This window comes from Moschus berezovskii, chromosome 2 (genome assembly GCF_049115385.1).
Source record: "Moschus berezovskii isolate FMDL1 chromosome 2, NW_MosBer_1.0, whole genome shotgun sequence".
NCBI classification, from domain to species: Eukaryota; Metazoa; Chordata; class Mammalia; order Artiodactyla; family Moschidae; genus Moschus; species Moschus berezovskii.
Genome location: NC_142461.1, coordinates 15,933,724 through 15,961,659, shown reverse-complemented (window position 1 = coordinate 15,961,659; position 27,936 = coordinate 15,933,724). Strand labels below are relative to the sequence as shown.

Here is a 27,936-nt window from a genome sequence, read left to right as displayed (position 1 = left end):
TAAGCAACGATGAACAATCGCTACCGTTTATTGAGGGCTACTTTGTGTAGAGCCTGACACTAATTATCTCGATCAATCCACAAGGCAACGTGAAGTAGTATATCAAAGGTTTGTCAGTAGCAAAGAAACAGCGTCAGGGAAGTTAGGAGAGAGTCCAGGATCGCGCAGCCCCACTGCAGGTGGAGTCGGGATTTGTAGCAAGAGCCGGCTCCCTCAGTGACTCGGGGCTGCCCTTCTCGGAGCCCACCTTGGGAGGCAGTCAGGACGCCCTCGGCTAAGCCGGGAGGGCGTGCGGGCGGCAGGCAGGAACAAGGACCGGGACAGGAACCGAGACCAGATTCCACGCCTCCCAGCCGCCAAACCTGGGTGCCTGTGCGCAGGAGGAAGGCGTCCCGGGATATCCGCCCCCTACCCGGCCAACGCGCCAACGTTCCGCTGTGCCGTGAGCAACCGGAAGTGGCCGGACCCCAGGCGGAGGGACCTGGGGGAGCGGAAGTCACTTCGTGAGGCAGTGGCGACGGTGGCGGCGAGAGGATGAACAACAAGTTCGACGCGTGAGTGGCGCGTGGCCGCCCCCCGGGGCTCCTTCCCCCAAACTGTTCCCTGCGCCCAGCCCCGCCCGGATGCAGGCGGCGCAAACTGCGGCACAGGCCACAATCTCTGACTCGGGCTGCGGTCTGGCCGGCCCTGGGCGGCCAGCGGGGATGAGGGGGTTAGGGACGAGGGATGCAGGGGTCTCGGGGACCCCAGGGTTGTACGGGCCCAGGGCGAAGTGCGGTGTCCAGGGGCAGGAGGTGGCCGTGCGGCCCGGAAGGAGATTTTGGGACGCCCCGCCCGAGTGCGGGTTACCCGTGGCGTGGAGGGGCGGAGACCTCGGCGGTTTGGGTGTTTCCGCAGCCTGACCGCCCTGCCACTGAATTCATCTTTTCTCGCACACCTCTCTGGCCTATGCAGGTCACCTCTCCTCTGAGTCTCAGTTTTTTCATTTGCAAAGTAGGGACCGTAACAGAGCCCATGTCATACATAGAATTGCGAGGATGCAGTGAGGTAATGTGGCTGCCGCGTTTAGCGCAGCGGCTGCTCTGTTACGGAATTTTCATCATCTTCCTGAGACTCCTTCCTACTTCCTTTCTTCTTCCTCCTCCTTTCCCCCTCTTCCAACACACTCTCCCAGAACTCAGTTTCTTGCCCAACGGGTGAACCTTATCTATTGTTTGAGTCCTAGTTCCAGCATCAAACAGTTTGGAGGTGCAGAAATGAAATGCATAATATTTTTGCATATTTCCCTCCAGCGATTGTATCTGGAGATAGATTTTTGTGCTTGGCTTTCTTCTAATAGCCTAGCAGTAAGTCTATCTCCTTTTCCGAAGACCTAGATTTCCAGCCTCAGACCCACCAGTTAACAGCTATTTGACAGCAGGAAAGTTACCCAGTCTCTGAGCCTCTGTTAATCCAAACTGCATTAGTGATTAGTGTCTTGCTACTGCACTGGGTGTGATAAGGATCAAATCACATTCAGCAATGCTTAAAGGTACTTTGTAAAGTTAAATAGAGAGATATACACATAAAGTGGAATTACTGTTAGTTTAGTTTGTGACCCTCTGTTGCTGAGGGGAAACTGGAGTTTTTCCAGGACAATATGTGCTGGTGTGCAAATTCATAGGTCCTGGATTCCAGTACTCTTGGCAGCTCCTCAGGAATGTTTGCTGTTTGCTGAGAGGGCTCTACTACTTGAAAAAAGCCTTTGGGAGTTTGCTTCTGCAGCCCACTGTGTAGCTGAGCTCATCCCTATACTGATTACCACTGCCCCACCCCCATTTTCAGGGACTTCCCTGGTGGCTCTCTGGAAAAGAATCTACCTGCCAATGCAGGAGATGCAGGTTTGATCCCTGGGTCAGGAAAATCTGCTGGAGAAGGAAATGGCAACCCACTCCAGTATTCTTGCCTGGTAAATCCCATGGACAGAGGACCCTGTCAGGTTATAGTCCATGGGGTTGCAAAAGAGTCTGACCCAGCTTAGTGACTGAGCAACAAAAACCCCATCTGAAGCCCTGCAAGTCTTAGCTCTAGATTGAAGTCCTGCCTCAGTGGAGCTTTCTGCCAACCTTTCTCCACCAAACTGAAGAAATCAAAATTTCATCTTAAGACACTTTACGGGTCATCTGGCCCATTCCTACCCAAATCATTTCTTGGTCTGCTGTGGCTGCTGCTGCTCAGTCGCTTCAGTTGTGTCTGACTCTGTGCGACCCCATAGACGGCAGCCCACCGGGCTCCTCTGTCCCTGGGATTCTCCAGGCAAGAATACTGGAGTGGGTTGCCGTTGCCTTCTCCATTTCTTGGTCTGCAGTAAGCTAATTTGAGAATGGCAATGATGGCTTCCATAGGCACTTTGCTGCTTTTCGCATATTAACTGATTCAAACAACCCTATAAGGGGGATCTTGTTACTTTGTTTTACAAGTAGGGAAAATGAGACTCTGAGATGAAATAAGTTGCCCTGGTGAGATTCGTACCCAGGTTTTTTTAACATTGGTTCAGGCACATCTTGACAAAAATTAACCCGGATTCTTTTCTTCTGGCTGTGCCCTGTGGTTCGTGGGATCTTAGTTCCCTGACCAGAGTTTGAACTTGAGCCCCCTACATTGAACGTGTGAGATCTTAACCACTAGACCATCTGGGAAGTCCCTAACCTGCGTCATTTTTAATTAGTTCCAATTATTGACTATTCATTATACTGAGCCAGATTTTTTTAAACATCTGTCTTCTAGCTATTCACCAGAAAAAAAGTAAACTTTCATTTGAAATTAGCATTTGAAGAAAGCACTCCAGCCCTTAGGTTTTTTGTTTTTTTTAAATGCAAAAAAGTGCAGTTTGTAGGCCACTGGTTGCCTGTTTGGTCTCTATACTCTTCACCACTTGTCTCCTAAGGACATGTGGACATGTTTCGGTTTGCCAGAGTCCTACAAGTCCAGTGCCTGGACTTGAGTATTCTAGTCTAATCTGATGGGCTCAGATTGCAGAGGAGTTCTAGTCTCCTTTTCTGTGTGGCCTTCATATGTAACCTAATCCACTCTCATACCCCACTCCTTCCCCCCTCCTCCCGCCCGTCAAGTCAGTAGGTGCCATTGCTATCGATTGTATTCAAATGTAAAACCATTAAGATGCTTTCTAAGTACTTCGGTCCCTACTGGGTTGAGCTTGGTTTTCAAATCCAGGTGCCAGATTTTATTTTGTCCCTGTTCTCTCTTTGTTAGCTTTGGCCCATTCTTACCTACTATCTGAACCACTTATTTGGCACTTGTTATTCTGCCTTGTATTGCCTTGACTTTAGAAATCCATGTGTTAAACATGTTTGTTTTCTGCCCGCATTTTCTTGACACTGGACATGTGGAGGTGGATTAGCCCACTTTCCTACCTGCAGTGAATTGTCTATAGTCAGTATGAGGACATACCTGGGCAGAAGCTTGGTGAGCTAATTAGGCGCCACTCAGCATGGATAGCTTCAGATGCTAATTGCCTGCTTGAGTCTTAGGAGCACTGATATTTCCACCTGGATAGTATCTGCTCAAGTCCAGCGTCCAGCTGGGAAGAGTAGCCTCTGAAGATAGGATGCGAATGACTTGCCTTAAGTGTTGTCCCAGAGATCAGAGTTCCACCCTCAAGAAATAACAGCATTAGATGAAGGTCCATTAGGGTTTCCAGTTACTGCTTTAGAAGGCAGTCGGGAGCTGGGGACCAGGGTCACAGTAGCATTGTTTCTTCTCTGACATAATTATTCCTGTTATTATTTTTCTGTTTCCCAGTAGTGGTTAGCAGCAAAAGCACTAAAAAGAAAGGAACTTACATGCTTTGCTTGAAGCTAGCAAAATGTGAGGTGCTAGAGCAATATACACAGTTGCTTTTCAACCAAGATTGAAGGGAAAGGACTCCAGATGGGAAGTTGGGGGCTGAGACGAGAGAAATTGTTTGAGTCCCTGGGATATGCCCTAAAGAAGAGAATTAGGAGCTATCTTGGACTTAAGCAATAAGAAAAAGGAAACAAAGACTCATGAAATATTTGTTATCAGGAGACAAAAAAACTGACAATATAGCTAGGACAAGTAAAACATTTATATGGGGATGTTTAGGAGAGTGGGTCCCAACTCAGCCTAGAGAGAGATCGGGGAATATTTTCAGGAGAAAGTGGCCCTTAGTCTGGGTACTAAAGGACAAGTTAAGTAGGGGAAGAGGAGCTCCTTGAAAGACCAGGTGATGAGCACAACAGAGGGTTGAGGCTGGGGTCTGCAGGTGAGTTGGTACTATTGGACGGAAAGGAGGGAAAAGACTGTGTCAGATATTCATAGTATCTGATACACACAGTGTGCTGGTAAATGTTGTGGGTCTTGGATGCTAGGACAGGCCCTGCTTCAAAAGGAAACCCTGCAGACTCAAATTTCATAATGGGAAGGAGTTATTGTAAACACCGTTAGGTCTCCCAGGCGTCCAGGGAAGCCAAAGAAATGGCAGCATCACGAAAAACCCCATTCTTCTCTCCACTCTGTGCTCATCTGCTCTATCCCCTTTGCCCCTCCTGGCCTTTTCTGCTTTTACTTATTGTCTGTATTCCCTCATGGCTTTTCTTACATGCAACTCATATGACTGACTGCCCCAGCTCCTGAATCTGTAAGATCTTTCACTTCCTGGATGAAGACCTGAGGGAGGAATCTGAGGAAGGCATTGAGGCATAGGTTATTGGCCAGGCTGGGCTACCAGTGCCCTTCTTCGTCCTGCCTTGGCCAGGGAGGGGCTGGGACTGGGTGTGGCACAGTGCGCGATCTCCAGAGTATATCCTATAGCCAGGGCTGTGAAATGGGCAGAGCGGGCACCCCAGCACATAGGTAGTTTGTCCACTCTACGGTTTGAGTTAAGATACATACGTTTTTTCAGACGTATTGCTAATGGTCTCTTAACAGACTACAGTGTAGTGTCAACATAACTTTTAAATGCACTGAGAAACCAAACAATCTATGTGACTCCATTTCTTGTGGTACTTGCTTTATTGCTGTGATGTAGAATCAAACCCTCAATAGCTCTGAGGTATTCCTGTGTCTTGAGTTAAAGTTTGACCACTTCTAATGGAGAAGGAAATGGTAACCCACTCCAGAATTCTTGCCTGGAGAATCCCAGGGACGGGGGAGCCTGGTGGGCTGCCATCTGTGGGGTCGCACAGAGTCGGACATGACTAAAGCAACTTAGCAGCAGCAGCAGCAGTACCTGTCCTGAGAATTGCCAAATTCTGTGTAACTGGGTAGGGCCAGAAAAGTGATTTCAGAGAAGATCCGAGTTGATGGTCCAGCTCTAGACTAAACAGCATTCTAACTGTCTTTGTGAATTCACCTTCCATTTATCTTTTTGTCTAGATGCAGTGAATTTTAGGTTCACTGAAAGCCTTAGTATTTTGTTTTGGAGGGTGACAGAATATGCTCAGAGATAGATTTTCTTTGCCAGTAGTTTATTTAACACAGGTCCACTGTGGGAGTTACAGTATTTTCATAAGCCAGTACCCTTTTTAGCTAGTAAAGAAATAACATAACATATCCCAAACCAGTGGTAGATTACTCACAGTATTGTTCCAGACACAGGGAGATGAAAGGAGTACAGTCCAAATTTAGTTCCAGGTGTACCTTTATATGAATTGGCACTGGGTGAGAAGGCTTTGCCAATCAGGAACTGAAGTCCAGCTACCAGCTCAAAAATCAAAGTCAGTTGTTGCTAGAAAACTCCAGCACTGGTGGTGATGGGCAGGCTGATCTTTGCAGAGCCGCTAAACATTTTGTCACACTGCTAAAGGAGTCAGCTTTACCACAACAGAGCTAATGTCCCTTCTCTTCAGAGACTGGACACTACTGTCCACCAAAGAGTCGCCTTCGTCACTGTAGGAGCGAGTGGCTCAAGATCTTCAGAGAGCAGGATCAGCAAAGGACAGCTTTGCTCAGATGGAAACTCGGATATTCCTCACACAACACTCAGTATTTATAGTCTAAATGTCCCTTCACCATGCTTCCTTCTTTATCTGTTTTTGCTGAAAAGCCCCCAGCAGGGGTACTCTCCTACTGACCTGCTAGTGTGTATGAATTACTACACATATTATCCTGATAGACTTCATTCGTTCAAGCTGGATATAAAAAAAGGCAGAGATCAAATCGCCAACATCCGTTGGATCATAGAAAAAGCAAGCAAGTTCCAGAAAAACATCTACTTCTGCTTTATTGATTATGCCAAAGCCTTTGACTGTGTGGATCACAACAAACTGGAAAATTCTTCAAGAGATGGGAATACTAGACCACCTTACCTGCCTCTTGACAAATCTGTATGCAGGTCAAGAAGCAACAGTTAGAACTGGACATGGAACAACAGGCTGGTTCCAAATAGGAAAAGGAGTATGTCAAGGCTGTATATTGTCACCCTGCCTATTTAACTTGTATGCAGAGTACATCATGTGACATGCCAGGCTGGATGAAGCACAAGCTGGAATCAAGATTGCTGAGAAAAATATCAATAACCTCAGATATGCAGATGACACCACCCTTATGGAAGAAAGCAAAGAACTAAAGAGCCTGTTGGTGAAAGTGAAAGAGGAGAGTGAAAAGGCTGGCTTAAAGCTCATCATTCAAAAAACGAAGATCATGGCATCTGGTCTCATCACTTCATGGCAAATAGATGGGAAACAATGGAAACAGTGACAGACTTTGTTTTCCTGGGCTCCAAAATCACTGCAGATGGTGACTGTCGCCATGAAATTAAAAGACGCTTGCTGCTTGGAAGAAAAGCTATGACCAACTTAGACAACATATTATAAAGCAGAGATATTACTTTGCAATGAAGGTCCGTCTAGTCAAAGCTTTGGTTTTTCCAGTAGTCATCTATGGATGTGAGAGAGTTGGACCATAAGGAGTGCTGAGCGCCGAAGAATTGATACTTTTGAACTGTGGTTTTGGAGAAGACTCTTGAGAGTCCCTTGGACTGCAAAGAGATCCAGTCACTCCTAGAGGAAATCAGTCCTGAATATTCCTTGGAAGGACTGATGCTGAAGTTGAAGCTCCAATACTTTGGCCACCTGATGTGAAGAACTGACTCATTGGAAAATATCCTGATGCTGGGAAAGTTTGAAGGCAGGAGGAGAAGGGGACAACAGAGGATGAGGTGGTTGGATGGCATCACTGACTTGATGGACATGAGTTAGAGCAAGCTCTAGGAGTTGGTGATGGACAGGGAAGCCTGGCGTGCTGCAGTCCTTGGGGTTGCAAAGAGTCAGACATGACTGAGTGACTGAACTGAACTGACACTTCATTCTTATCTCAAAACAGCATCTTCATTTAAGTCATAAATAAGTGAGTTTGAAGTCATAGCAAACCGATACACAGCACTGAGGGTAATTTCACTGCTCCTAAAAGGGTGGCACCTGATGTACTTTTGACTGAACTTATAAGGCAAGAAGACATTTCTTCTTTCCTTTCATTTCTTTTTCATTTAGCTCAATCCAGCATCTTCTTGTCATTGTTGCTGAAGACACAAGGGTTAATAAGACCCCAATCTAGGGTCCCCTCTATCTAGTAAGAAAAACAGATGAGGGAGGAATGGTACCTTAGGCTGAGGGTTGGTGTTTGCACATAGCACAGATATGAGAATATGCGTTGCTTTGGGAGGCGGGGAGAGGAAAAGAGGGTGCCAGTTGACAGGAGTCGAGTTGTAGAGGATCTTAAACATTTCAAAGGGCACAGGACAGTGGAGAGAGTTCTAAGCTTGGAAGTTAAATGATTAGCAGTAGCAGTGGGGAACGGTAGGAAAGATAGAAGTGGCAGGATAGAAAAGTTTCTCAAGTTCATTTGAAATACCAAAACAGTATATAATCCAGAAATTCTCCTTGTTATTGACTATTTTTGGCATAGAAAACAATCCCTTACACTGTTTACCTCTCACTTCTTTGTGCAGACTTTTAGAAAACTAGAATATGGTGCTTTCTGGAATTCACCAGTTAGCTGATGGGCGTTTTCATTTTTGCTTAATCCTCCCAGTTGCCTTTCTGCTTCCTTTTCCCTCTTTCATGGGCACCTCATTGCCTGTGACTTGAGTGACCTCTGGTTGGTTACATGGTGGTTCATCTGACCTGATGGCCTTGTTGATAAGCAAGAATTAGCTCAGTCATGGGGTACTGTTGTTTTGCCTTCCCATTCAGATTGAAAGATGATGACAGTGGGGACCATGATCAGAATGAAGAAAACAGCACACAGAAAGATGGTGAGAAGGAAAAAACGGAACGAGACAAGAGTCAGAGCGGCAGCAAGAGGAAGGTGAGTTCTGTGCTGCGCAGATGTCGTTGCCTTTGGACTTGGGACTTGGTGATCTTGTGAAATCTGAAGGATGCTGGATGAACTTGATGAACCCTGTTTTGTAATATCTGATTTTGTTCTCAAAAAAGATTGTTGCATCTCTGGAGTTCATCTTGGGACTTTGAAGGTTCCCCTTGCCATAGGATCTTGAGTTCTTGCCTCTCTTTTCAACATTCTCCTAGCCAGAGGTGGGGGAGATTAATCCTGGAATTTAGCAAGGGTGTTAGTTGCTTCAGAAGCTGCTGTTCAGTATTTCAAATCCTGCCCATCACTTAGAATGTTCAACTCTTTACTCGGTAATAATTCAGGCTAAAAGTGACTTGGAAGAGAGGAATTTTAGAGAACGAGAGCTAGATCTCTCAGTTTCTTTCTTGAAGTATTAAAGCAATCATTAATTCATTTATCGCACAATATTTAGTACATTCCAAATGTAGGCATTTTACATGATAAGAGGACACAGGTGAGTATGAATCAGGGCGCTTACATTTAACAGTAGCAGTAATCCTAGGAAATGTCATTTATTGAGTACTTCCTGTGTGTCAGGCATGGTGCCAAGCGCTTCACATCTGTTAAAATTTGATCCTCTCATTAGCCCCAGGAGGGTGGTCATTATTGTTTTCCCCATTTTGCAGAAAAGGAACTGAGGCACAAACTGGTTAAGCAACTTGCCCAGTGTCATGAGCCAGTAAGTAATAGGGTGTCATAGAGGAGGCAGTGTTTGGCCTGGGAATATGTTGAGATGAGATACAAGCATAAATACTCATGGTAGGAGGTAGAAAGTTATGAAAGCATTAGGAACAGAGAAAGTGTTACAGGAACTTAGAGACAGTTAACCACTAATTCACCATGTAAGCGGAATCTTGAGCCCATTGCAGGTAATTGAGGATGTATCCTTTTTAATGGAGGTGGTAAGGGGTGACCCTGGGAAATGTTTTCTCAGTCTCAGAGCATGTGGGAAATGCCCAGGTTAACGCGCCTCCTTTGATTGACAGGCTGTCGTCCCTGGGCCGGCCGAGCACCCCCTGCAGTATAACTACACTTTCTGGTACTCCAGGAGGACCCCCGGCCGTCCCACCAGCTCACAGAGCTATGAACAGAACATCAAACAGATCGGCACCTTTGCCTCTGTGAGTACTTGGTGGTTTAATGTCGTAAGCTTTGGTAGTACATTCTTGTCTGTATTTACATTGTGTTTATCTACCCTCCTGGTAACCTACATAGGATTTTGGTTTCCTTAGTTGACTGACCTGAGTCTGTAAAGCTAAATTGGCTCATTCGTCTATTTCTCATTATATATCTGTAGGCACCATATGTCAGAATCAATAAGCGCATAAATTATGGAATTGATCAGATGGGGACAATACAAAAATACTCGTTTGTGTAAGTAGGTATTTATGGAGTCCTTTCTGTGTATCATGGGAGATACAAAATTTTATAGTATGTGGTGTCTTCATGAAGCTTGTCAATAAAATTGAGAATAAAATTTAAAAGTTTTCATTTTAATAACTTCACATTGGGTTTCAGATACGTCAGTGATTACACATAGACTAGCATCTTTGTTCTGTGTTCAGAAGGAAAAGGAAGTCTCTGTTTTTTTGTGGGCACTGTCAGTACAGTGAGCCCACGCACTGTCTCATCTTCCTCACAGAAAACTAGAGTTGTAAACCCTAAGAGGCTTGTCTGCGACTCAAGCCAATCTTGTTTGGTGAAGGTTGTTAATGTATTTCGTACAGTTGATCTGTGGGCAGAATAAAAGCAGGTTTTGTTATTTTCTTGAAGTTATTAAGGTAGTCGTTCTGTTTAAAATGCAGACACTGGAAAAGGAAACTATGATAGACAGTAAACTTTAAATTAGTAAAGAGGAAGGACACACAATAATAGTCACTGTGTATAGTTTCCTTTGATCGTTACGATAGCCCCATGAGGTCAGTGATGTTATCCATAGTTTACAAATGAGAAAAAGGAGACTTGGGTTAAATACCTGATCTGAAGTCTCAAGTCAGTTAAAATTAACTTGATTAAGTGGAGGAACCAGTATTGAGACTCAGGTTGGGTAGGCTGTAAAAACCACCTTCCAAAGCCTACATTCTTTCAGTCTTGCATATACCAAAATACAAGGCAGGATCCTCCAGTTTTTCAGTGTTTGTTTATAAGACAAGCTATATTTATTTATCTGTTTATTAATCAGATATGCATATATAATGATAATCATACCATCTGATTACTATGTTGAGTTGATATTTCAGCCACAAGCAAAGATCTTGTGTTAGTTGGCCTGTGCTCTCTTATTACTGTTAAATTTAGACTTTTTTGAATTATTAAAAGTAGCTGTGCACTGGTACATATTTGCTTCAAGAAAAGTTTGTTGAATGAATTTGGGGCATAATAGGGTTCTAAAATGACTAGAAAACCTTGCCCTTAAGGAAATAAGACATGCCTAGGAATTTCTAATACAAGGAGGCAGTAGGAGGTGCATACATAGCTGGAGTGCTCTTGCTGTTCAGAGTAAAGGGTTTCATTTCAGCCTGGAGAAGCCTCTTTGGGAGGGAGATCGGTTTAAGATTGAATTCAGAAAATTTGAACAAGTGATAAGAGGAAGGAATTCTTGGAAGAGAGAACAATAGAATTTAAAAAACTACCCATGTCATCCTAACATTCCTGAATCCACAAAAATTTTGATAGCTTGCTAGACATTTCAGGTAAAATGGCAGCCATTACGTTATGAACAACTGGTTAAGCACTTAGGACTAGAGAAGAAACTGAACTCTGGGGAATCAGTTTTCATTCAGGATTTTGTTCAATTATTTTAGCATAATTATAACTACTTCTAGCATTTTTCTTTCCCGCTTAAAAAAAGCATGTGTGAATTTTCCCAGCTTGTGCAAGGAGAGTTTTTGTTTTCTTTAGGCATATATGCTACGGTTTTATCATCAGCATCATCTTGGGTTAATGCTGCTTTATACTCACCAGTGTCATGTAAGTTGAGGCATTGGGAAATGTCCCACAATATTCCTCACAGAAAAGTAATTACATTGTGAAACTAGTGATGCTAAAGTAGTATTTCCCACTGCTTCTTGATCCTAGTATTTGACAACATTTAAAAGTTCTTGAAGTGACTAAGAAAACTGTATCTTGAAATGGAAAAAGTATTGGACTCGGGGATCACAAGTGTTATCCATTCTGCTGCTTGACAGTGAGCCGGGGCTAGTTCTGAAACCGTTTCCTCAATTATAAAGCAAAGAAAGTAGTTGAAATGATTTCTAAAGTCTTCTGCACTTCATGTTCTGAGTCTAAACATTTATTTTTTGGTTCCAGTTGAAAGTTTCAAAAGTGCAAGTTGCCTTAAGAGAATGAAAAAAAGTTTAATACTATTTCTCGAACTGCTTATTATTTCACCTCTTGTGATTTGGGTATCGAATTCTGGCTATAAGATTGTAGAGAATGGCTCTCAGATTGGTGGAGACCAAACTGTTAATAAAGCAGTGCTCCACTGGAGGATTGGGGGTGATTGGTATACTCTGTCCCCACCACTTCCATCAAGTCCTTATTCACAGTAAGCCACAGTTTCTAGAAGGCGAGCTTCATTTCTTTGCACTGTGTTGGGGTGGGGAAAAGATTATTGCTTGTTGTATGCATAGGACCATTCACTGACCCAGATCCCTGGGTATCATTAAGCATGGCACTCGCTGAGGTGAAATACTGTGTTGAAGTCCTGCAGATGGCTTCGTTCCTAATTTCCTTGTAACATGAGATGTTTCCCATGTTTCTGTGCTCTAGAGGATTGAGAGGCACAGCCATTTCACACAGTATAGGGTTTCTCCTCAGTTGCTATCCAGATCTGGGAGTGTGACCTGAATCTCTGTCTGCATGGTACCTGTTTTTACCTGCACATTATGGAATCTTGCTTCATGTTTATTTAGAGCCTCTTCAGCAGTTTCTTGGCAAATTCCAACTGTTTTCTTCAGACTGTTTCATATTTTTTCTTTCTTTGTAAAGTATGCCCTTGACTGCCCAGTACTTTGTAGGTGTTCTCTGTGAATTGCAGAGGAATAGGAAAGTAATCAAGGGCTTCCCAAATGGCGCTAGTAGTAAAGAACTCGCCTGCCAATGCAGGAGATGCTAGAGATGTGAATTCGATCCCTGGGGTGGAATTCCTGAGAGGAGGGCATGGCAACTCACTCTAGTATTCTTGTCCTGGACAATCCCATGGACAGAAGAACGTGGTGGGCTACAGCCCGTAAGGTCCCAGAGAGTTGACCACAACTGGAGCTACTTAGCATGAACGCATGCACGCATACAGAGAAGTAATTCTTATCAAATCACTAGTGAGAAAAGCAGAAATAGTGTGATAAACATAAATAAGCATATATTTTACAGAGAAATATGTATGATTTTCTAACAGGACTATGAAGGAGGAGCAAAGAGAAATTTTATAGCTAAGAAGAGAGACTTAAACCCTGAGTGAGGAAGCTAAGGCCTGCTTGGTTTTTGGACCGTCTGGGCCTTGGCAAGTCCACCATGGTATGGAGTAGTGCCTGCGGTTGATTCTGTCACTTAATGCTCAGTAACTACGTAGAAATAAAGTGTACTTCAGTGTAGCTAATGCTGTATTTTGACAGTAAATCTCTGATCAAGAAGTGCCCAAACTTGCAGTTATAAATAAGTCATGGGCGTGTACTGTAGAGCACAATGACTAGTTAACTCACTCTGTTAATAATACTGTATTTTTTTTTAAAGTGATTTGGTTCAGGCTGAGGTTATGTGGCCCTGAATATATCTCAAACCTAAATGGTTTTTATTGTGTAAAACAAAGTCCTCCTGCAGTGTGTGGTGATTCTCCTGCGGCTTCCACAGGAGGATGTGTATTGACATTTTACCAACTAAGGCTCCTGGCCGAGGCTGGCATTTCTCACCTAAAGAGTTTATTCTTGTGTTGACAGTATGACATTATTCTAGACAGTCTGCTTCCCTTCAACTTGCTCTCCTTCCCCCACAATCCCCGGAATGAACATCTGTCCTCCAAAAAGTAGAGCCTCTAGCAGAGTGTCTTCTGTGGTTATGCTCTTCTCTTAAATCTCACATTCGCTCAAAGGAAAAGAAGCTGCCTCTCGACTCTACTGTCCTCTCTCTGCAGGTGGAGCAGTTCTGGAGGTTTTACAGCCACATGGTGCGTCCCGGGGACCTGACAGGCCACAGCGACTTCCATCTCTTCAAAGAAGGAATTAAACCCATGTGGGAGGTGAGAACTGAGAGCCTCAGACTCTTTTTCTGAGGAAGTTTTCTGTTTTTCAGGGGTTTTTTGTTTGTTTGGTTTGGGGGTTAGTGCCAGGTGTTGGTTAAAGTCTTCTTTGAAAACTGTCACAGTTTGGTACATCCTTGGAAATGGGAACTCTAGGAAAAAGCCCCGATTCCATTGTTTGTGTGGATAGTTTTCAAAGATTGTTTTCTCACTAACATGGTGTTATAACAACATTGAAGGATTTTTTTTTTTTATTACTCTTTCCATAGACTGGTTTTGTGTGTGTGTAATATATTACCATAGTATACGTATGGTTAAAATGAGTAAAAATTAGCTTAGGGGCAGTCACCGGAGACCCAGAGCAAAGCTCTATTATCACTTTGCTGTAGTCCATCTTCTCTATTCTGATGCCAGAGCATTCTTCCAGAAGACAGACATGATCACACACACATGTGCTGTGCTGTGCTTAATCATTAGTCACTCCTTCCTGTCTGACTCTTTGCGACCCCATGAACTGTAGCCCACCAGGCTCCTCTGTTCACAGGGATTCTCCAGGCAAGAATACTGAAGTGGGTAGCCATTCCTTCCTTCAGGGGATATTCCTGACCCAGGGATCGAACCCAGGTCTCCTGTGTTGCAGGCTGATTCTTTACCATCTGAGCCATCAGGGAACACCCGTCCCCACCACACACACACACACCTTAATTAAAAATCTTATGCAGTTTTCTGTTGCAGACATGATCTTACACCTGATTGCCTTTCAGCACTTGTCACCTGTCCTCTCCAGATCCTCCTAAGGTGTAGCTAGATCTTCCTATTTGCGTCTCCCCCTCACACTTAGTGTTTACACACAGCCGTGTCCTTCCCGGTGCCCGCAGAGCCCTTCACCTGGCTAACTCCTGTGTCCCTTACAACCCAGCTGAAGTGTTTTCCTTTACCTGGGTGTTTCTGACTGTCTTGTTTTTCATAAACTTCCTGTGTGTATCTCTGATACAGCGGTACTTGTCAGACTATACTACTGTAGTTAGTTTTCTTGTCTGCTTCGCTAGACTGGATCTGGGTAGAGGCTGTGACTTCATGTCTGTGTTTGGGAACATGGTGACACTTGATAAACTTTTAGCAAATGAAGTAAGGAATGATCTGACATTATTTCATTTTAATGTCGTTTTCAAAAAAGAGGGTTGGTTGCTTTGTTTGTTTTGGCCACACTGTATGGCTTGTGGGATCTTAGTTCCCCGACCAGAGATTGAACCCGGACCCTGGCACTGAAAGTGCTGAGCCTTAACCACTGGACTGCCAGGGAGTTCCCGAAAGAGGATTATTTTAAAGGGTCTGTTTGGCTGTTTTTCTTTAATGGCTGGTTGCAAGGATCCCCGCCTTGTGTTTCTTTTTTCTTGTTTCTTCTGCCTATAGTCCTACCATATTTTCCTATAGAGTTGAATAGTTGGAAAACAGCAAGATCATGGATCCTTGGCCCTAATGCTGTGAGACCATATTTTAACATTTAATACTTTGTTTTTACAGGATGATGCAAATAAAAATGGCGGAAAGTGGATAATTCGACTGCGGAAGGGCTTGGCATCCCGCTGCTGGGAGAATCTCATCTTGGCTATGCTGGGGGAACAGTTCATGGTTGGGGAGGAGATCTGCGGGGCTGTGGTCTCTGTCCGCTTTCAGGTAAGCCGCCTCGCGGGCAGGTCTGCTTTCACGTGTGTTACCTTTGCTCTTCTCACTGCCTCCAGTTTCCTTTGATGAATCGTTCTGTCGTCCCTCCTGTAGGAGGACATTATTTCCATATGGAATAAGACTGCCAGCGATCAAGCCACCACAGCCCGCATACGGGATACGCTTCGGCGAGTGCTTAACCTACCTCCCAACACCATTATGGAATACAAAACCCACACCGACAGCATCAAGTATGTGTTGTGGGGGATTGGGGGGGGATGTGGGGTGTGTCCCTGAGTTCAGCAAAAGTAGGTCCTTAGTCGGGTCCAGAGGAATATGGTCTTCCAGGAGACTGACTTAAGGAGAAGGGACAGACCAGTCTTCCCCCAGTGCTTCTGTCCACTCATAGCAGTTCTCTGCTGGTGCGGTTCTCTGCCTGCCTGCACCCCGGGTGCTCTGGATGAGAGAGATCCCTTCTGCAGAATCCCAGCTGAACCGCCTGGGCTTGCTGTATTCACACAGGCTGTCTTGTCTTTCGTTTACTAACCACTGTCTTAAGATGAAAGACAAAGTGCTCTTTTTCTTGCGGTTTCTAAAATAATTTCACTGAACAGTGAGGCCCTCCTCCCTGTCTGTCCCTCACTCTACTTTTGCATGTCTTTTTAACTTGTTCAGTCTGCTCTCTTTGTCCTGGGAAATTGACTTCTTTATCAGGAATGATGACTCCATTTCCTTGTGTGCAGAGCTGAAGCTGAAGTGGAAGCAGAATAGTGTGTGTGAGAGTAGACTCTAACGGGAGCAGGAATGCCAGAGGGGAAGTTAGCTTGGCAGTCTACCTGAGACTCGGGAGTGGAGCTGGACATCCACAAGTGAGAATCACTGGCCGGGGTTGCTCCTTCAGTGACAGAAGATCATAAATAAACTCCGGGTGTTATAGACACGTTGTGGGGAGTGGCTGTTAAGAGTTTTCTCACATGCGAAGGGAGAGCAAGCCAGCTAAGAGTCAGGACCTATAGGTGTAGTTCTGTCCTCTGACTCAGATACCAGTGCGTGCCTTTGAAAAGTCTCTGCCACTCCACTTCACCTGTCCCATCGGAAAAGTGAGGGGTAAGAGTGCTTTACTGAGCAGGGTTGTTTGTGAGGCTGATTCAGTCTTTGTAATTGAAGGTCCTCAGATGGAGAATGCTCTCACAGGGTCAAGGATTATTGTTCTCATCATCGTTAGTAATAACATCGTCACGCTGTTATTACAAGCATTATGGTAATGAGCCCAAACGATGGCGCTCAGCAGGCAGATTGTTTGGGATCTTTTCCCTGCATTTACAGATCATGTTGTGGGTGGAACTGGCTCATACTAGCTAAGCCCCAGTTTTTAACTGGGAATGCTGCCATAGGAGGTGGTCTGTCTGAAATGGCTGGGTGTGGCTCATCGCAGCCACCAGCAGTTATTAGCCATTATGACCCTAAGGGCTTACCTTGGCAGCCCTGGGTCAGCACTGTTTTTCTCTTGGCAGATTTTTGTTATTCTTAGTTCTGGAATACAAGTAGTTTCTGCCCTCCAGCCGGACTCAGTCTAAGCTGGAGAGATCCACACCTACTTTTCCTAGGACTCTTGCGTTTAGTGTTCCCAAATGCCCCCCCCATTCCTCCACCCCACCCCCAAGCAACCTTTTCACCCGGATAGGAAAGGGAAAGAGATATTTTTCAACTCTCCCCTCTCCACTGTTCTCCCTTTCAAATACCCTGAAGCAGCTCTTCCTGACTTCTGTAGCAATGTGTACAGGTCCACAGAGCCTAGGCTAGCCTTGGGGCTTGGTGCCTTAGTCTGCTGCTTGCTGCTTTATCAGAGGTCTGCCTAGTCCTTCAGCCCTGCAGCCACAGGGGCCAGAAACCCCTCCTTGACACCTAGATGCCACTTTCCCCTCGCGGCTCCCTCTCTTTCTCTCCCAACATGCCAACCTTTTGCACTTCCACTAGAATGCCAGGCAGGCTGGGCTCCCAAAGGCTCCTTTTTCAAAACCTCTGGAAGCCGCGGTTGAATGTGCCGTGACCCTCTCCCTCTCTGGATGGCACCGTCATTGAAGCCGGCGTCATCGGAGTCTCTTGTTCTGTTGGTGTGCTACCTGGAAGATCTTCCGTCCCGGACAAGAGGAATTGGAAGAGCATTTTATGTTTTAAGAACAGGCTGACACGCAGCAGCTACAACAACAGCTGAGATCACTTAATAAATGGTGCTAAACCGGCTTGTCTCATGCTCTTGCTCTTTGTGGTGCATCAAAGAAGTGGCCTTTCGGACTGACTGTCACCGTATTAAGGAATGGCGCAGACTTCTCTGTGGAGGGCCATCCGGGGAACGCAGCCTCGTTTCCATAAGCCCATGGTATCACATCACACGGTATTTTGTTCCATCTCCGCTCAGGTCTGACCCTGAGGTGACATCTGGCTCTCAGAAAGAGACCCCGTTTTTTTTGGTATTTAAGTTTCCACCAGTCACGCTGAGGACAGGAACAGAGTGATTTCTGATTTAGAATTCAGTTCAAAAGTCCATCAGGTTGGAAAGGGGGATCCTTGACCTTCGCTTGGCTGACTTCATTTGTCTTACTTCAAAGACATCTCTTGCTTGGAGGTAAAGCCCTGCTTCCATCTGTGTGCCACTGTGTGTGTAGAGCTTCCTTGCTTTGTGTAAGTGGGCTTTCCTCACCGGCCAAAGCCGCACAACTGCAAGCTCTCTGCCAGCCTTTCCCCTTCTGTTCTCCCCTTGGAGCCAGCTCATCTTCCTCTCTGAGCTCACCCTGCTTACACTTCGCAAAGTTCTAGCCCTTCCCTTTCCCCAGTCCCTAGGGTTGTCATGCATCAGGACCTGGGGGTGGGAACGTGTCTTTGTCCTGTGTGACTTTGCTCCTTAGGACATCTGACCACAGCATGGCCCAGCCCCTCACGTGTTTTTGAGGCTCGGTGTGTATGTGCTGCAACTTGGCCTTCAGGCCCCTAACCTGCATGACTCCTTAATGTGACTTTAGGTTTTCTTTAGAGCTTCCACCCAAACCTTAAATAAACCACTTTTGTCCACACTAGGCCAGGTGGCCTGATAGCATCTGCGAAGGTGGCTATGGGCGTAGCGTGGAGTTTTCCAAAGTGGCTGTGCTACTCCATTCTGGCAGTGACGCCCTGAGCTGTGCCATCCTGACTGCCCATCCATCTCCATGAGGCCTGGGATCCCACAGACCACACATCAGGACTAGCACGTGGGCTGAGCATCCTGGAGGTGGCCCTGTCATTGCTTCTTTTTGTGATCACTTACCCCAAATTACTTGAAGTTCCTGAAAGATGCAGATGGTTGATGTGTGGAAATACATATTTTCTATGTTTTCAGCGTTTGTCAGAGAATGACGTTCTATGGCCCTTTTCCTCTTGCCTTCTGCTGTGATGTCCACATGTATTGATCTTAATTGCAGCTAATATAGCTGGTCCAGATGTTGAGCCTGATGCCACCTACCAGTGTAAGAGTTGATCGGAAAGCACCGAACTGACCTTGACCTCTCTGAGCCTTGCCACATCTGAACGGAAGCCAGGACTATTCTGCTTTGTCCTTCCCCTGTGGCTCTCCCACAGGCATGGCTATGTTTGAGCCAAAGAACAGCAACTGTTTGGACTTGAGAATTGAAGGGACATGAGGAAGAAAGAGGCAACACTTATTCTCTCCCACGTACTCTGGAGATGAGAGGTCCTGGAAATGGTGAGGGGAGTGTTTTAGGGGTGGCTTAGCTTTCTCAGTCAGGTGTCCCTCCCCTTGCTGTGTTTCCGTCCAGTCTCCAGTGTCCTATTTCAAGCGTCTCGTTCCCCAGCCTGCCTTCATCGTACGCTTGTGGCCTTTTCCTGCTGCACTCCTTGCTAGCACCCCTTGCTGAGCTAAGAGATGACTGCTGCCGCTGCACGAGGGGCATGGTGAGCCACTTTGCTGCAGAGGGAACGCTGCTTGCTGCCTTGCACCCTTGTTTACTGCTAACAGTCAGTCCCTTAAGGGTGCACGGGCCCACTGAGAAGTGGGAAAATGGTAAAATCAAGTGTTAGGTGTACGGCTGAAGTTTCAGAGATTTGGGTCCCTGCAGGTGGACAGCCTCATAACACAGCCAGACTTGCACCCCAGAATCATGGGACTCACCAGGAGAAGACTTGGGTCACAGGGCCATATAAAACAGCAGTGTCTTTTGTGAGGAAATTCCTCTTTGGAATAGTCTGTTGAGTCCTTTTGTGCCTCTGGCCTGGGATGGGATGGGGAAGACAGGGCACTCGGTGGGCCACAGTGTTGGGAAGACTGACCAGGCCTCTCTGTACAGAGAGCTGAGGGTAGGTGACTTGTCTTTATTCATTTGTTTTAGAGGAGAAATGGGTCAAATCATGGGGACTCCACCACATCTAGATTTCATTGTATTTAAATATTGAACTTGGTAGACAGAGACCAACCATCCCTTCTCTTGCCACAGCTAAATCATAGCTGGGGGCACTGCGTCACCCAGCATCATTGCTGGCCAGGCTTTGCTTTTGGGAAATGTCCCTCTACGCTGATGTGCAAGGTAAAGCCCAGACCAGCAGGAGGCCCAGCTCATCTGTGAGTGTGAGGGCCAGCGGAGGGTAAGGCTGTGAAGTGGGGCTGGGCCAGAGTTGGGGCAAATGCAGAGTTAAGAGATGAGATCTCTGCCCTTAGAATTTCTCTCTGGTAAGCCAGCTGGTAAAAAGTGGTCTTGAAAGGATTCATTGTTACCCTGTCATTTGAATCTGTTTAGAATTCCCTGTAGGTTGTATTAGGATAATAGGGGAAAAAATGTTTTTAGGAAACTCAGTTTGCATGACAGATACAACATTTAACTTGTTCTATATGCCTGGGATACCAGGTGGAAAATAGCTAGAACATTCGCACCTAGTTTTAGGTTTACTTAGTCAAGTTTAGGTTTACTTACATTCTCACCTAGTTTTAAGTTTACTTAGTCAAGTTTAGGTTTACTTAGTCAAGTTTTAGGTTTACTTAGTCAAGCATTGAGAACCAGTGCTTGTACCAATGACTGTGAACAGTGATTTTATCTCCACTGAATCCACCTGAGGAAATTTCTTAGCCCAGATTCTTCATGTTTAAGTTTTCCATGTAAAGAATATACTACTGAAGAAAATAGGAGGGCAGTTTAATGCTAAACTGGATTAGAGGAGAACTCTGAAATCCATATTTCTGTAAGTTCTTGACATAGAGAACTTCCTTTTGGACTAGTGTAGGCCTTTCTGGAAACTAAAGGATAAATGAGGTGAACCTTCAACACAGCCATGTAGTTTCTGTTGACACCTAACTTGCTTAAATATAACTTAAACCTCACTCTTAGAATGAGAAGGGGGTTTCCTGGGTCATTGCCTGGGTGTCAGATTTTGTTTTCTCTTTATCTTCATTTGGAGTAAAGAGTGAAATGACCTCCTGCCATCACTGATGGACTCTCAGAGTTCATGTATACCATCTCTCCAGAAAGAGCTGGGAAACATGTCTTTCTGTGGAAACCGAGTTTGTGAACTGACAAGACGCGTGCTTACTGGGTGCTCTTAACGTTTTCCTTCCATTCAGTGAACACACATGTGTCCGGATTTTGGCGATATTCTGAAGAAACCATTAACTGTGGATCAGTCTCTTGTTCCAAGAGCTACATCAGTAACTTATAAGTGTTGCTCTTCAAAAGGGAAATAACTAATGAAGCTGATTTGATGATTGCGTGGAAGAATGAATTTATTGGGCTAGGTCTTTGTTTCATCCCTTCCTATTTGAAAAAAGAAGGAAAGCTATCTGTAGGAGACCTAGTGATGAGGTGTAGTTTAGTGGCCATAATATTAAACCTGTAGTGAGCAAATAATGTAACATATTAAACGCTGTATATTGTTACCGTGAGTATTTCACCCCTTTAAGCCACGAATGGAATAATTGATGGTAAGGGATTTTTTAGATTCTAAGGCACCAAATTACCCATTTTATGTATAATTCCCAGGGAAGTTACCTGATACTTTGTCCCTAAGTGGCTGAAAAATGGCTCAGGCCAAAAGGAAGGACGTCAGCTCCTCTTGGAGAACTTGAGGTGGGTCAGAGCTTCGGAGGCACGAGGGAGCCTCTTTCTCCTGGTGTTTGGCCTGCAGCCAGCAAGGCTTGTTCTCTGTGGAACGTCATCCGAGAGACTCTGCCCCTCAGCCACATTCCTCATCCCTTTCTAACTCCAGGTTCTAAATTTAGGGAATAAGCATTAAAGTTGCGATGAGCATCGGTCCTCGGGAATTTCAAAGGAGTTTGGTCCTTGGAAATGCTGTGGCACATACAACTTTTTAAGATAATCGTTACTTGGGTAGTATCAAAAACGCATGGAACCTGACATGAATTTGGGGTCTGAATTGAAACGGATTAGAAGGTTTGAAGTATGGAAGCAGATAAAGCAGTCTTATTTCCTCACCGCGTCTTTGCATCAGCATCTTAATGCTGTTGGGTACCTGCCTTTACCCTCAGGGTGAGGCCTGATGGAGAAAAATCATTTCTGCCTCCTCTCCTCACATCCCCAAGACAGAAAGCACTGCTGCCCCTCGCCTCTGTGAATTGGAAGTGTCTCCCATGGGGGGTGAACTTAATCTGACCTCCATGGCCTCCCCAGTAGACTTGTGGAAGGAGTGGCTGGAAGGACGTGGAAGTCCTCTCGGGGACAGTGAAGGCCAGAGGGGCAGTAGCATGAGCCAGAAGTGCCAGGTGCCCCTGAAAGGTGTCAGCCACCCTGCTTAACAGGAAAGTCTAGGCGGGGACCCTCACTGCTGTGCTTCCAGGTATCTGTGGGCCCCAGGGTATCTGAATTGGGGTGTGGGATTATCTTGTCTGCTTTCTTTGTTAAAAAGCCTCTGATCTGAATGTGCTGTTGTGTTTTTTGTCTCTGGTTTGCCAGGGCCTGGGAGGAGTTTCATGGCCTGGTGAACAGCAGCGGCCGCTGATCGGACGCTCCCCCTCTGTCTCTCACACTCAGGGTAGGGCCTTGTCTATCTTACTCCGTAACCCTGTGATGTCCCTCCCGGCCGTAGGACCCAACTCCCAAGGGTTTGCCCCTCCCCATCTGCCCCCAGGCCTATCTCTGCCAACACTGAGCCTGTGCCAGGCACCCACTGTCATGGAGGGAAACACTGAGTCCAGAGCTGCTGACTTATCCTCCTCCCTGGGTCACATGTCTCCCAGTGAACCCCTGGGCAGGTCGATGAGCCTCACTGCACCTCTGCTTTGTGATCTGGAAAATGAGGTTCCACGGACTAACGTCTCTGGTCTCTTTGGATGCTGACATTTCATGACTATAAATGGGCCAGAGATCTTTTTTTTTTTAATTCCCAGGCATGGCCATGTTTAAGCTATCTGGCAGCATCCTGTAACTAATAGGGCAGTTCCTCTGGCTCCTATATGACTTAGGCGAGAAGTATGTCTCGTTTGCTGGTGGTATTTGTCAGTTGTGAGGAAACAGTGATGGAACCTCTAAGTTTCAAAGGCTAAAGTGAATGGTGGGCGATGGGGGAGATTTCAGGGCTGTGTAGGAAGCATGGTTCCAGGTTGTATCATGGCAAGACCAACACGTGTTTGCTGGCAGAGAGGGGCCCTGGGATAGCAAAGGCTGGGTCAGCAAAGCATTCAAGAATATTTATATTTCAGTTAAGGGAGTTCCAAGTCCATGTCTGTCTCTTTAGCAGAAGGGATTGGATGAATTTATTCTGGATGAGAGGAATGGTTTCAGGGACAGTGTCTGCATGTGCCTGGTCCAAAAGCACACCCCTGGACGTTAACTATCCCCGCCCCCAACCCCCCGACCCCATCCCTAAGATATGGAGAATATCTAAAATTGAAAAATAACATGCCAACTGTAGTAGTTGCTTCAGAACTCCGCTTCAGAACAGGAAGTAAGGGAGACTTTTTCAAGGAAAGGAGACCTGGCTTCTTCCCTGGATGAGCCAAAGAGAGTATGACCCTGTGAGGGACAGAGCGAGTGGCTGGGGTGTGAGTAACAAACATTCCTGGAATTCCTGTACACTCAGGCCACTCATATCTGTTTTTCAAATAGTTTAATTCCTTCATCACAAATTCAGTTTTTAGATGATAATGCTAGGTTTTCAGAATTGAAATTCAAAGGGATTCTTCTCTGTAAAGTATACTCAATATAGAGTTCTAAGGTGATGGCTAGTATATCAAAGAGGGATGAAAACATGTATTAGTTCTAATACCGAAACATTGACTTGTAGGCTGGAAAATACCAGACATTCAAATACATCCATAAGTTAAATTTCCAGAGTCCTGATGCGATACAGGACTTGCTTTAACAGCATTACTATGTATAAAATTCCTTTTTTTTCCTGCTTTGAAGATCCTTAAAATTGGGATTCTTATTACTGAATGTGATAAGAAAGGTTTTTGTCATAGTTTAATGGCAGTGTTTACCTCTCAGAGTCATAGAATGGATGGTACCTTTAAAATTCAGTAGCATCTTAGGTTCCATGGGGGCATGGGAGGGGGCTTTAAAATGAAGTTGGAAGAGACAGAATAGAAGAAAACTTAAAATTATTCCCTCTCCCTTCAGCTGGCACTAGATTCCCCAGGAAAAATACCTTTGAATTTTTTTGACCAGTCATATTTGCCATTTTGTAGGCTCTCTGTTCTTTTTGTTGTCCCACCCCACCCCCATATCATTTTTATGGGGCAGGTTGAAGGGTGGGTTAAGTATTCTCCTTGAAGCACAGACTTCGGAGAATGAGAGGAGTATTCGAGTCTAAACAAAAAACCCAGCTCACTTCCCTGTCACAACAGACTTGAGAAGGATTTTTTTATTTTACCTTGAAAGTGTTTAACTGGTCGTTCCAAGAAGATGCACATACCAGGTGCCATTTCAGAGGCCCCCTAGGACTTTAGCCTTCTTGTCTGCCCTCCCTTTTCTCCCACCAAGTAGATTATGATCTGTGAAGGAATACACGGCTAGTTAAATAATTCTTGAACCACAAATACTTCTCAATTTATCTGCTGTTTTGTGCCATTCCATGTGGCTGCTGCTATTTTAGGACTGTGTCATGTGACCTCTATTACCGTTACAAATAAGCATGGCACTGTTAACCATAGCTTCAGCAGAAGTCCCAGTTAGCTGCTGGGGGATAGGGGCAGAGATTCTGGTCCCTGTATGTCTAGACTGGCATGCGCAGAGCAATGGTCTCTACTGATGGGGAGTGAAGTTGATGTGGTCACTTGGCAGAGATGAGAGATTGACGTTTACCCGAGTGAACCTAGGTGGTTTGCCATTTTATTTACTATGCAGAGAGGGAGCGAGGAGAAAGCCAGAGCTGGCCTGGGCTGGGCAGCTGATTAGCCAGAGAATGTTTCCCTGAAGACCATGATGTAAACAGTGTTATCATTTCCTTCTGAACGTTCTTTTATATTATTGAAAACCATTGAAAAAACCAATAAACCTTCCCCTTAGTCTGCTCATCACAAGGTGCCTATAGGGTCTAACTTTCCAGTGCTCAGTCTTAATTGTCTAATTTTTAATTTGCTTTTTAAAGAACAGAAACCCATCTTTAGGGGGAAAAAAGTTGCTTGTGGCCTCTGCCACTTCCTGTCTGCGTTCTCCCGTCCCGTCTTCTCGTCTCTCTGTGCACTGCAGCCTGGGGCGAGGGACAGCTGAGGGTTAGTTCCCAGCTGCTTTGAGGTGAACACATTCCTCAGACTAAGTTTGGCACCAGGCTGTTCTCAACCGACTTTTTTTTTTTAAAGGCTGGACCTGAGGGGCCCACTGCCACCAGCCCGCTTCAGCCTGTCATCAGGAGCCTGTTGCCTACCCTCGTTCCTCTCCGTTTTTCTATTATATCAGATTCTGGAGGAAAAGTAGCTGGATTCTCCTAGCTCCGTTGCTCTGTTCCTCCCCATTTCTGATTTGCAAATAAACTTTAAAATGCTTCTGACTTCTTAGGATTTCTGTGAAGAGATCTATGACAGTAGAATTAAATATTACCTCTTTCTGAATGGGAACGTGTTGTGGAGCTCTTAGTTTACCTGCCACCTGAGAGAATTTGTTTATGGCCCAGCTCCAGCACAGCACAGGAGTTCTCCCAGAAGATAAGATGCCCTGTTCACAGGGATGATTAATCCTGAGAATGCTCTTCTATATGTCACTAAACAGCTGTGAAAGGACTGAGTCCAGATATTTGCCTGCCATCTCTCCGACTCCAAGACAGATCCTTCTCCCACAGTCAGAAGATTCTCTGATTCTGCCTTCCCGAAGCCCTGCCTTTCTGGTCTCCCTGCTGATTGACTTTTGTGATCCAGTTGATCTGTGGGGCTCTTCTCCAGCCAGGGATCAAACCTGGGTCTTCTGCATTGCAGGAGGATTCTTTACCATCTGAGCCACCAGGTGGCCCATGGGGATCGAGATGGCATCAAAGGGGAAGAAGGAAGCCGAACAAATCCTTCTTCCCAACCACTTCTTTGTTTTTAGAGGTGTTCTCCATCATACAGCCCTCAGTATTGCAGCTCGGTGTTCCTGGGGGCACTCAACTAGCACACCTCCGTGACTCCTGCTTTTCTGTCTTACTATCAGACGCCTCCTCCTTTGCTAGCTACTTGTGGCACCTCAGGGGAGTCTGTCCTTTTGGATGTCCCTTTAAAAAGATGATCACTCCACTAAGTTCTCTTTGTGTTCAGTCAGCTCCTTAGATGGAAATCATTCAAATTCTAGGAGCATTGATCATGGAGCTGCATGGTCATGCGTGTCAGTTTCAAAATGGCCAGTGGACTTTTGAGATTAATGTCAGCCTCTCCCCAGCCATAGCTCACCCGTGCCAGCTCCGGTTTCCCTCTTGGCATTCTTGTCTGCAGTTCCTTGTCTGGGGAGTGAGGGCTGTAAGTTACTGTCAGCCTGCCGCCATCATGGGGAGACTTGGTTAGCCATCGGCAGGAGGACACTGCTGTTTGGCTGGGCTGAGCGTACGTACTCGTCAGTATTAACTGTCTCCAGTCCAGTTGCCAGATACCCAGTCAATTGTAGCAGTTCTCCAACAGGTCAGTGAAAACCAAAGCTTCTAGAATGTGCCATTAAAATTAAATAGAGGAAATGATTCCAAAATCAGATTAATGAGAATTTATGTCTCAAAATTTCACACAAACTTAAGTCTGAAGCCTGGGGCCAGAGCAGTAGGTGCAGTGATTTTTAAAGCCCCTTCCCTTTGGGATTAAAATGGCTAAGGTGCTGGATTTCTAGGCTGAAACAGGAGAGGTTACTAGTGGGCAGCCAAACTTGTCTGCATCCCCTAGAAGGCAACTAAGAATATATCTTGTGATCTGTTACACACAAACATGCACACACACACACACATGGATGTACATGCCAAGTTTTTAAAGTGAAGCGTGCCCAGATTTCACCTCCTGGAATATCCTTTTGTAAGCAGCTGTAAGTTTTGAACCAAGGGATTTTTGGTTGGTTGGTTTTTTTTTTTCTTTTTTGAGTATATTATACAAATTGATGATTCAGTTTTTTAAAACATTTTCGGTGTGCATATGTGTGTATAAGAAAACAGAAAAAGAGGTTTCCCTTCCACTCTTTCTCCATCGGCCCAGTTTCCAGAGTCCCCTTCCTCTGCCAGCACATGCCCCAGATAGCCACTGTTACTGGTTCCCAGTGGAGCCTTACAGCGTTTTAGTATGTATGGCTTAACTTGAGGCAAGTAAAAACCTTATTTCCTCCAGCCCTACTTACACAGACAGGCGCGCGTCACGTGCACATGCTGCTCTGCACCTTACCCTATTGCTCTCTCCGGGAGAGACTTCTTTTCAGAAGTCTCAGTAGAGAGCTGGTTTTCCCCCTTTTAAAAGCTGCACAGTATCCCATTAATATTTAGTCCCCTGTTCACATGCATTTGGGTTGTTTCCGACCTCTTGCTATTACAGCCAGTTGAGCTCAAGCATTTGAAGGGACTTGTGGGCAGATGGCCATGCTGGCATTAGATAAGCAAGGAAGAAAGGTCCCAGGGTGTCAGGTGGGCCCCAGAGCTGCCGAGCTCAGGTTTCCCCCGGTGTGTGTGTGTTGCCTGGAGATGACACTGTGTATTGAATGCTCTCTTTTCTCCCATTTTTTCTTTCAGGGACAATTCAAGCTTTCGAAATACAAAAATCACCTTGTGAGAGTACACAAGCTGGCAATAATCCTTTTCTGTATGTGTGTGTTTGTCCGAAGCGGATGGGAGGTCTCCGGCTGGCCCCTCCATCTGCTCACCGAAGGGACGTCCCCGAGCCGCGTGCTCCCCTTTTGCACTCATTCCTGGAGGACGGATTCCGCTAGACACCCTCCAGCGTCGCTGACTTTATAAAGCGGAAAAAACGGAACACGTGACTTTGTAATAGACAGACTTTTTTTTAACGGGGTTCTGTGGGGGGGAGTTCAGCCTTTCGTCTCGCTGTGTGCTGTCCAGGTGCCTCCCGGGCACTCTGTCGTGCTCGCCTCTGCTGTACGAAGGGCGTCGTGACCATGTGTACAAGCCAGAGCTGTTGACTGAGAGTGAGCAGTATTATGAATGTCTGTGCATCCAGGAAAAGCGTTTTGTTGGAGAGTCCCAGAATAGCTATAAACGCTCTCTTCTAGATCTGCCATTAA

General features: G+C 45.6%; 1 protein-coding gene across 3 annotated transcripts; it reads left to right on the top strand.

Moving 5' to 3' along the window:
* Nucleotides 1-450: 450 nt before the first annotated feature.
* On the top strand, nt 451-27,675 carry EIF4E2 (eukaryotic translation initiation factor 4E family member 2). 3 transcript variants are annotated; one of them, XM_055397736.2, is made up of 8 exons: nt 451-554; nt 8,214-8,328; nt 9,360-9,494; nt 13,502-13,606; nt 15,131-15,283; nt 15,386-15,522; nt 22,219-22,297; nt 27,428-27,566. In XM_055397736.2, the coding sequence occupies exons 1-7, from the start codon at nt 535-537 to the stop codon at nt 22,262-22,264; spliced, it is 711 nt and encodes a 236-aa protein (XP_055253711.1). In that variant the 5' UTR covers nt 451-534; the 3' UTR covers nt 22,265-22,297; nt 27,428-27,566. The 3 variants fall into 3 exon arrangements, with proteins under 3 accessions (XP_055253711.1, XP_055253712.1, XP_055253710.1); XM_055397737.2 differs by lacking the exon at nt 22,219-22,297 and having other exon boundaries at nt 27,428-27,675; XM_055397735.2 differs by lacking the exons at nt 22,219-22,297; nt 27,428-27,566 and adding an exon at nt 17,249-17,513.
* Nucleotides 27,676-27,936: the final 261 nt, after the last annotated feature.

What these genes read in the sequence shown, in the direction of transcription:
- EIF4E2 (XM_055397735.2), top strand. Translation starts at nt 535, where the DNA reads ATGAACAACAAGTTCGACGC. An exon ending in AGAGCGGCAGCAAGAGGAAG is followed by an intron (nt 8,329 to 9,359) that starts GTGAGTTCTGTG and finishes TTTGATTGACAG; the next exon opens with GCTGTCGTCCCTGGGCCGGC. An exon ending in TGGTCTCTGTCCGCTTTCAG is followed by an intron (nt 15,284 to 15,385) that starts GTAAGCCGCCTC and finishes TCCCTCCTGTAG; the next exon opens with GAGGACATTATTTCCATATG.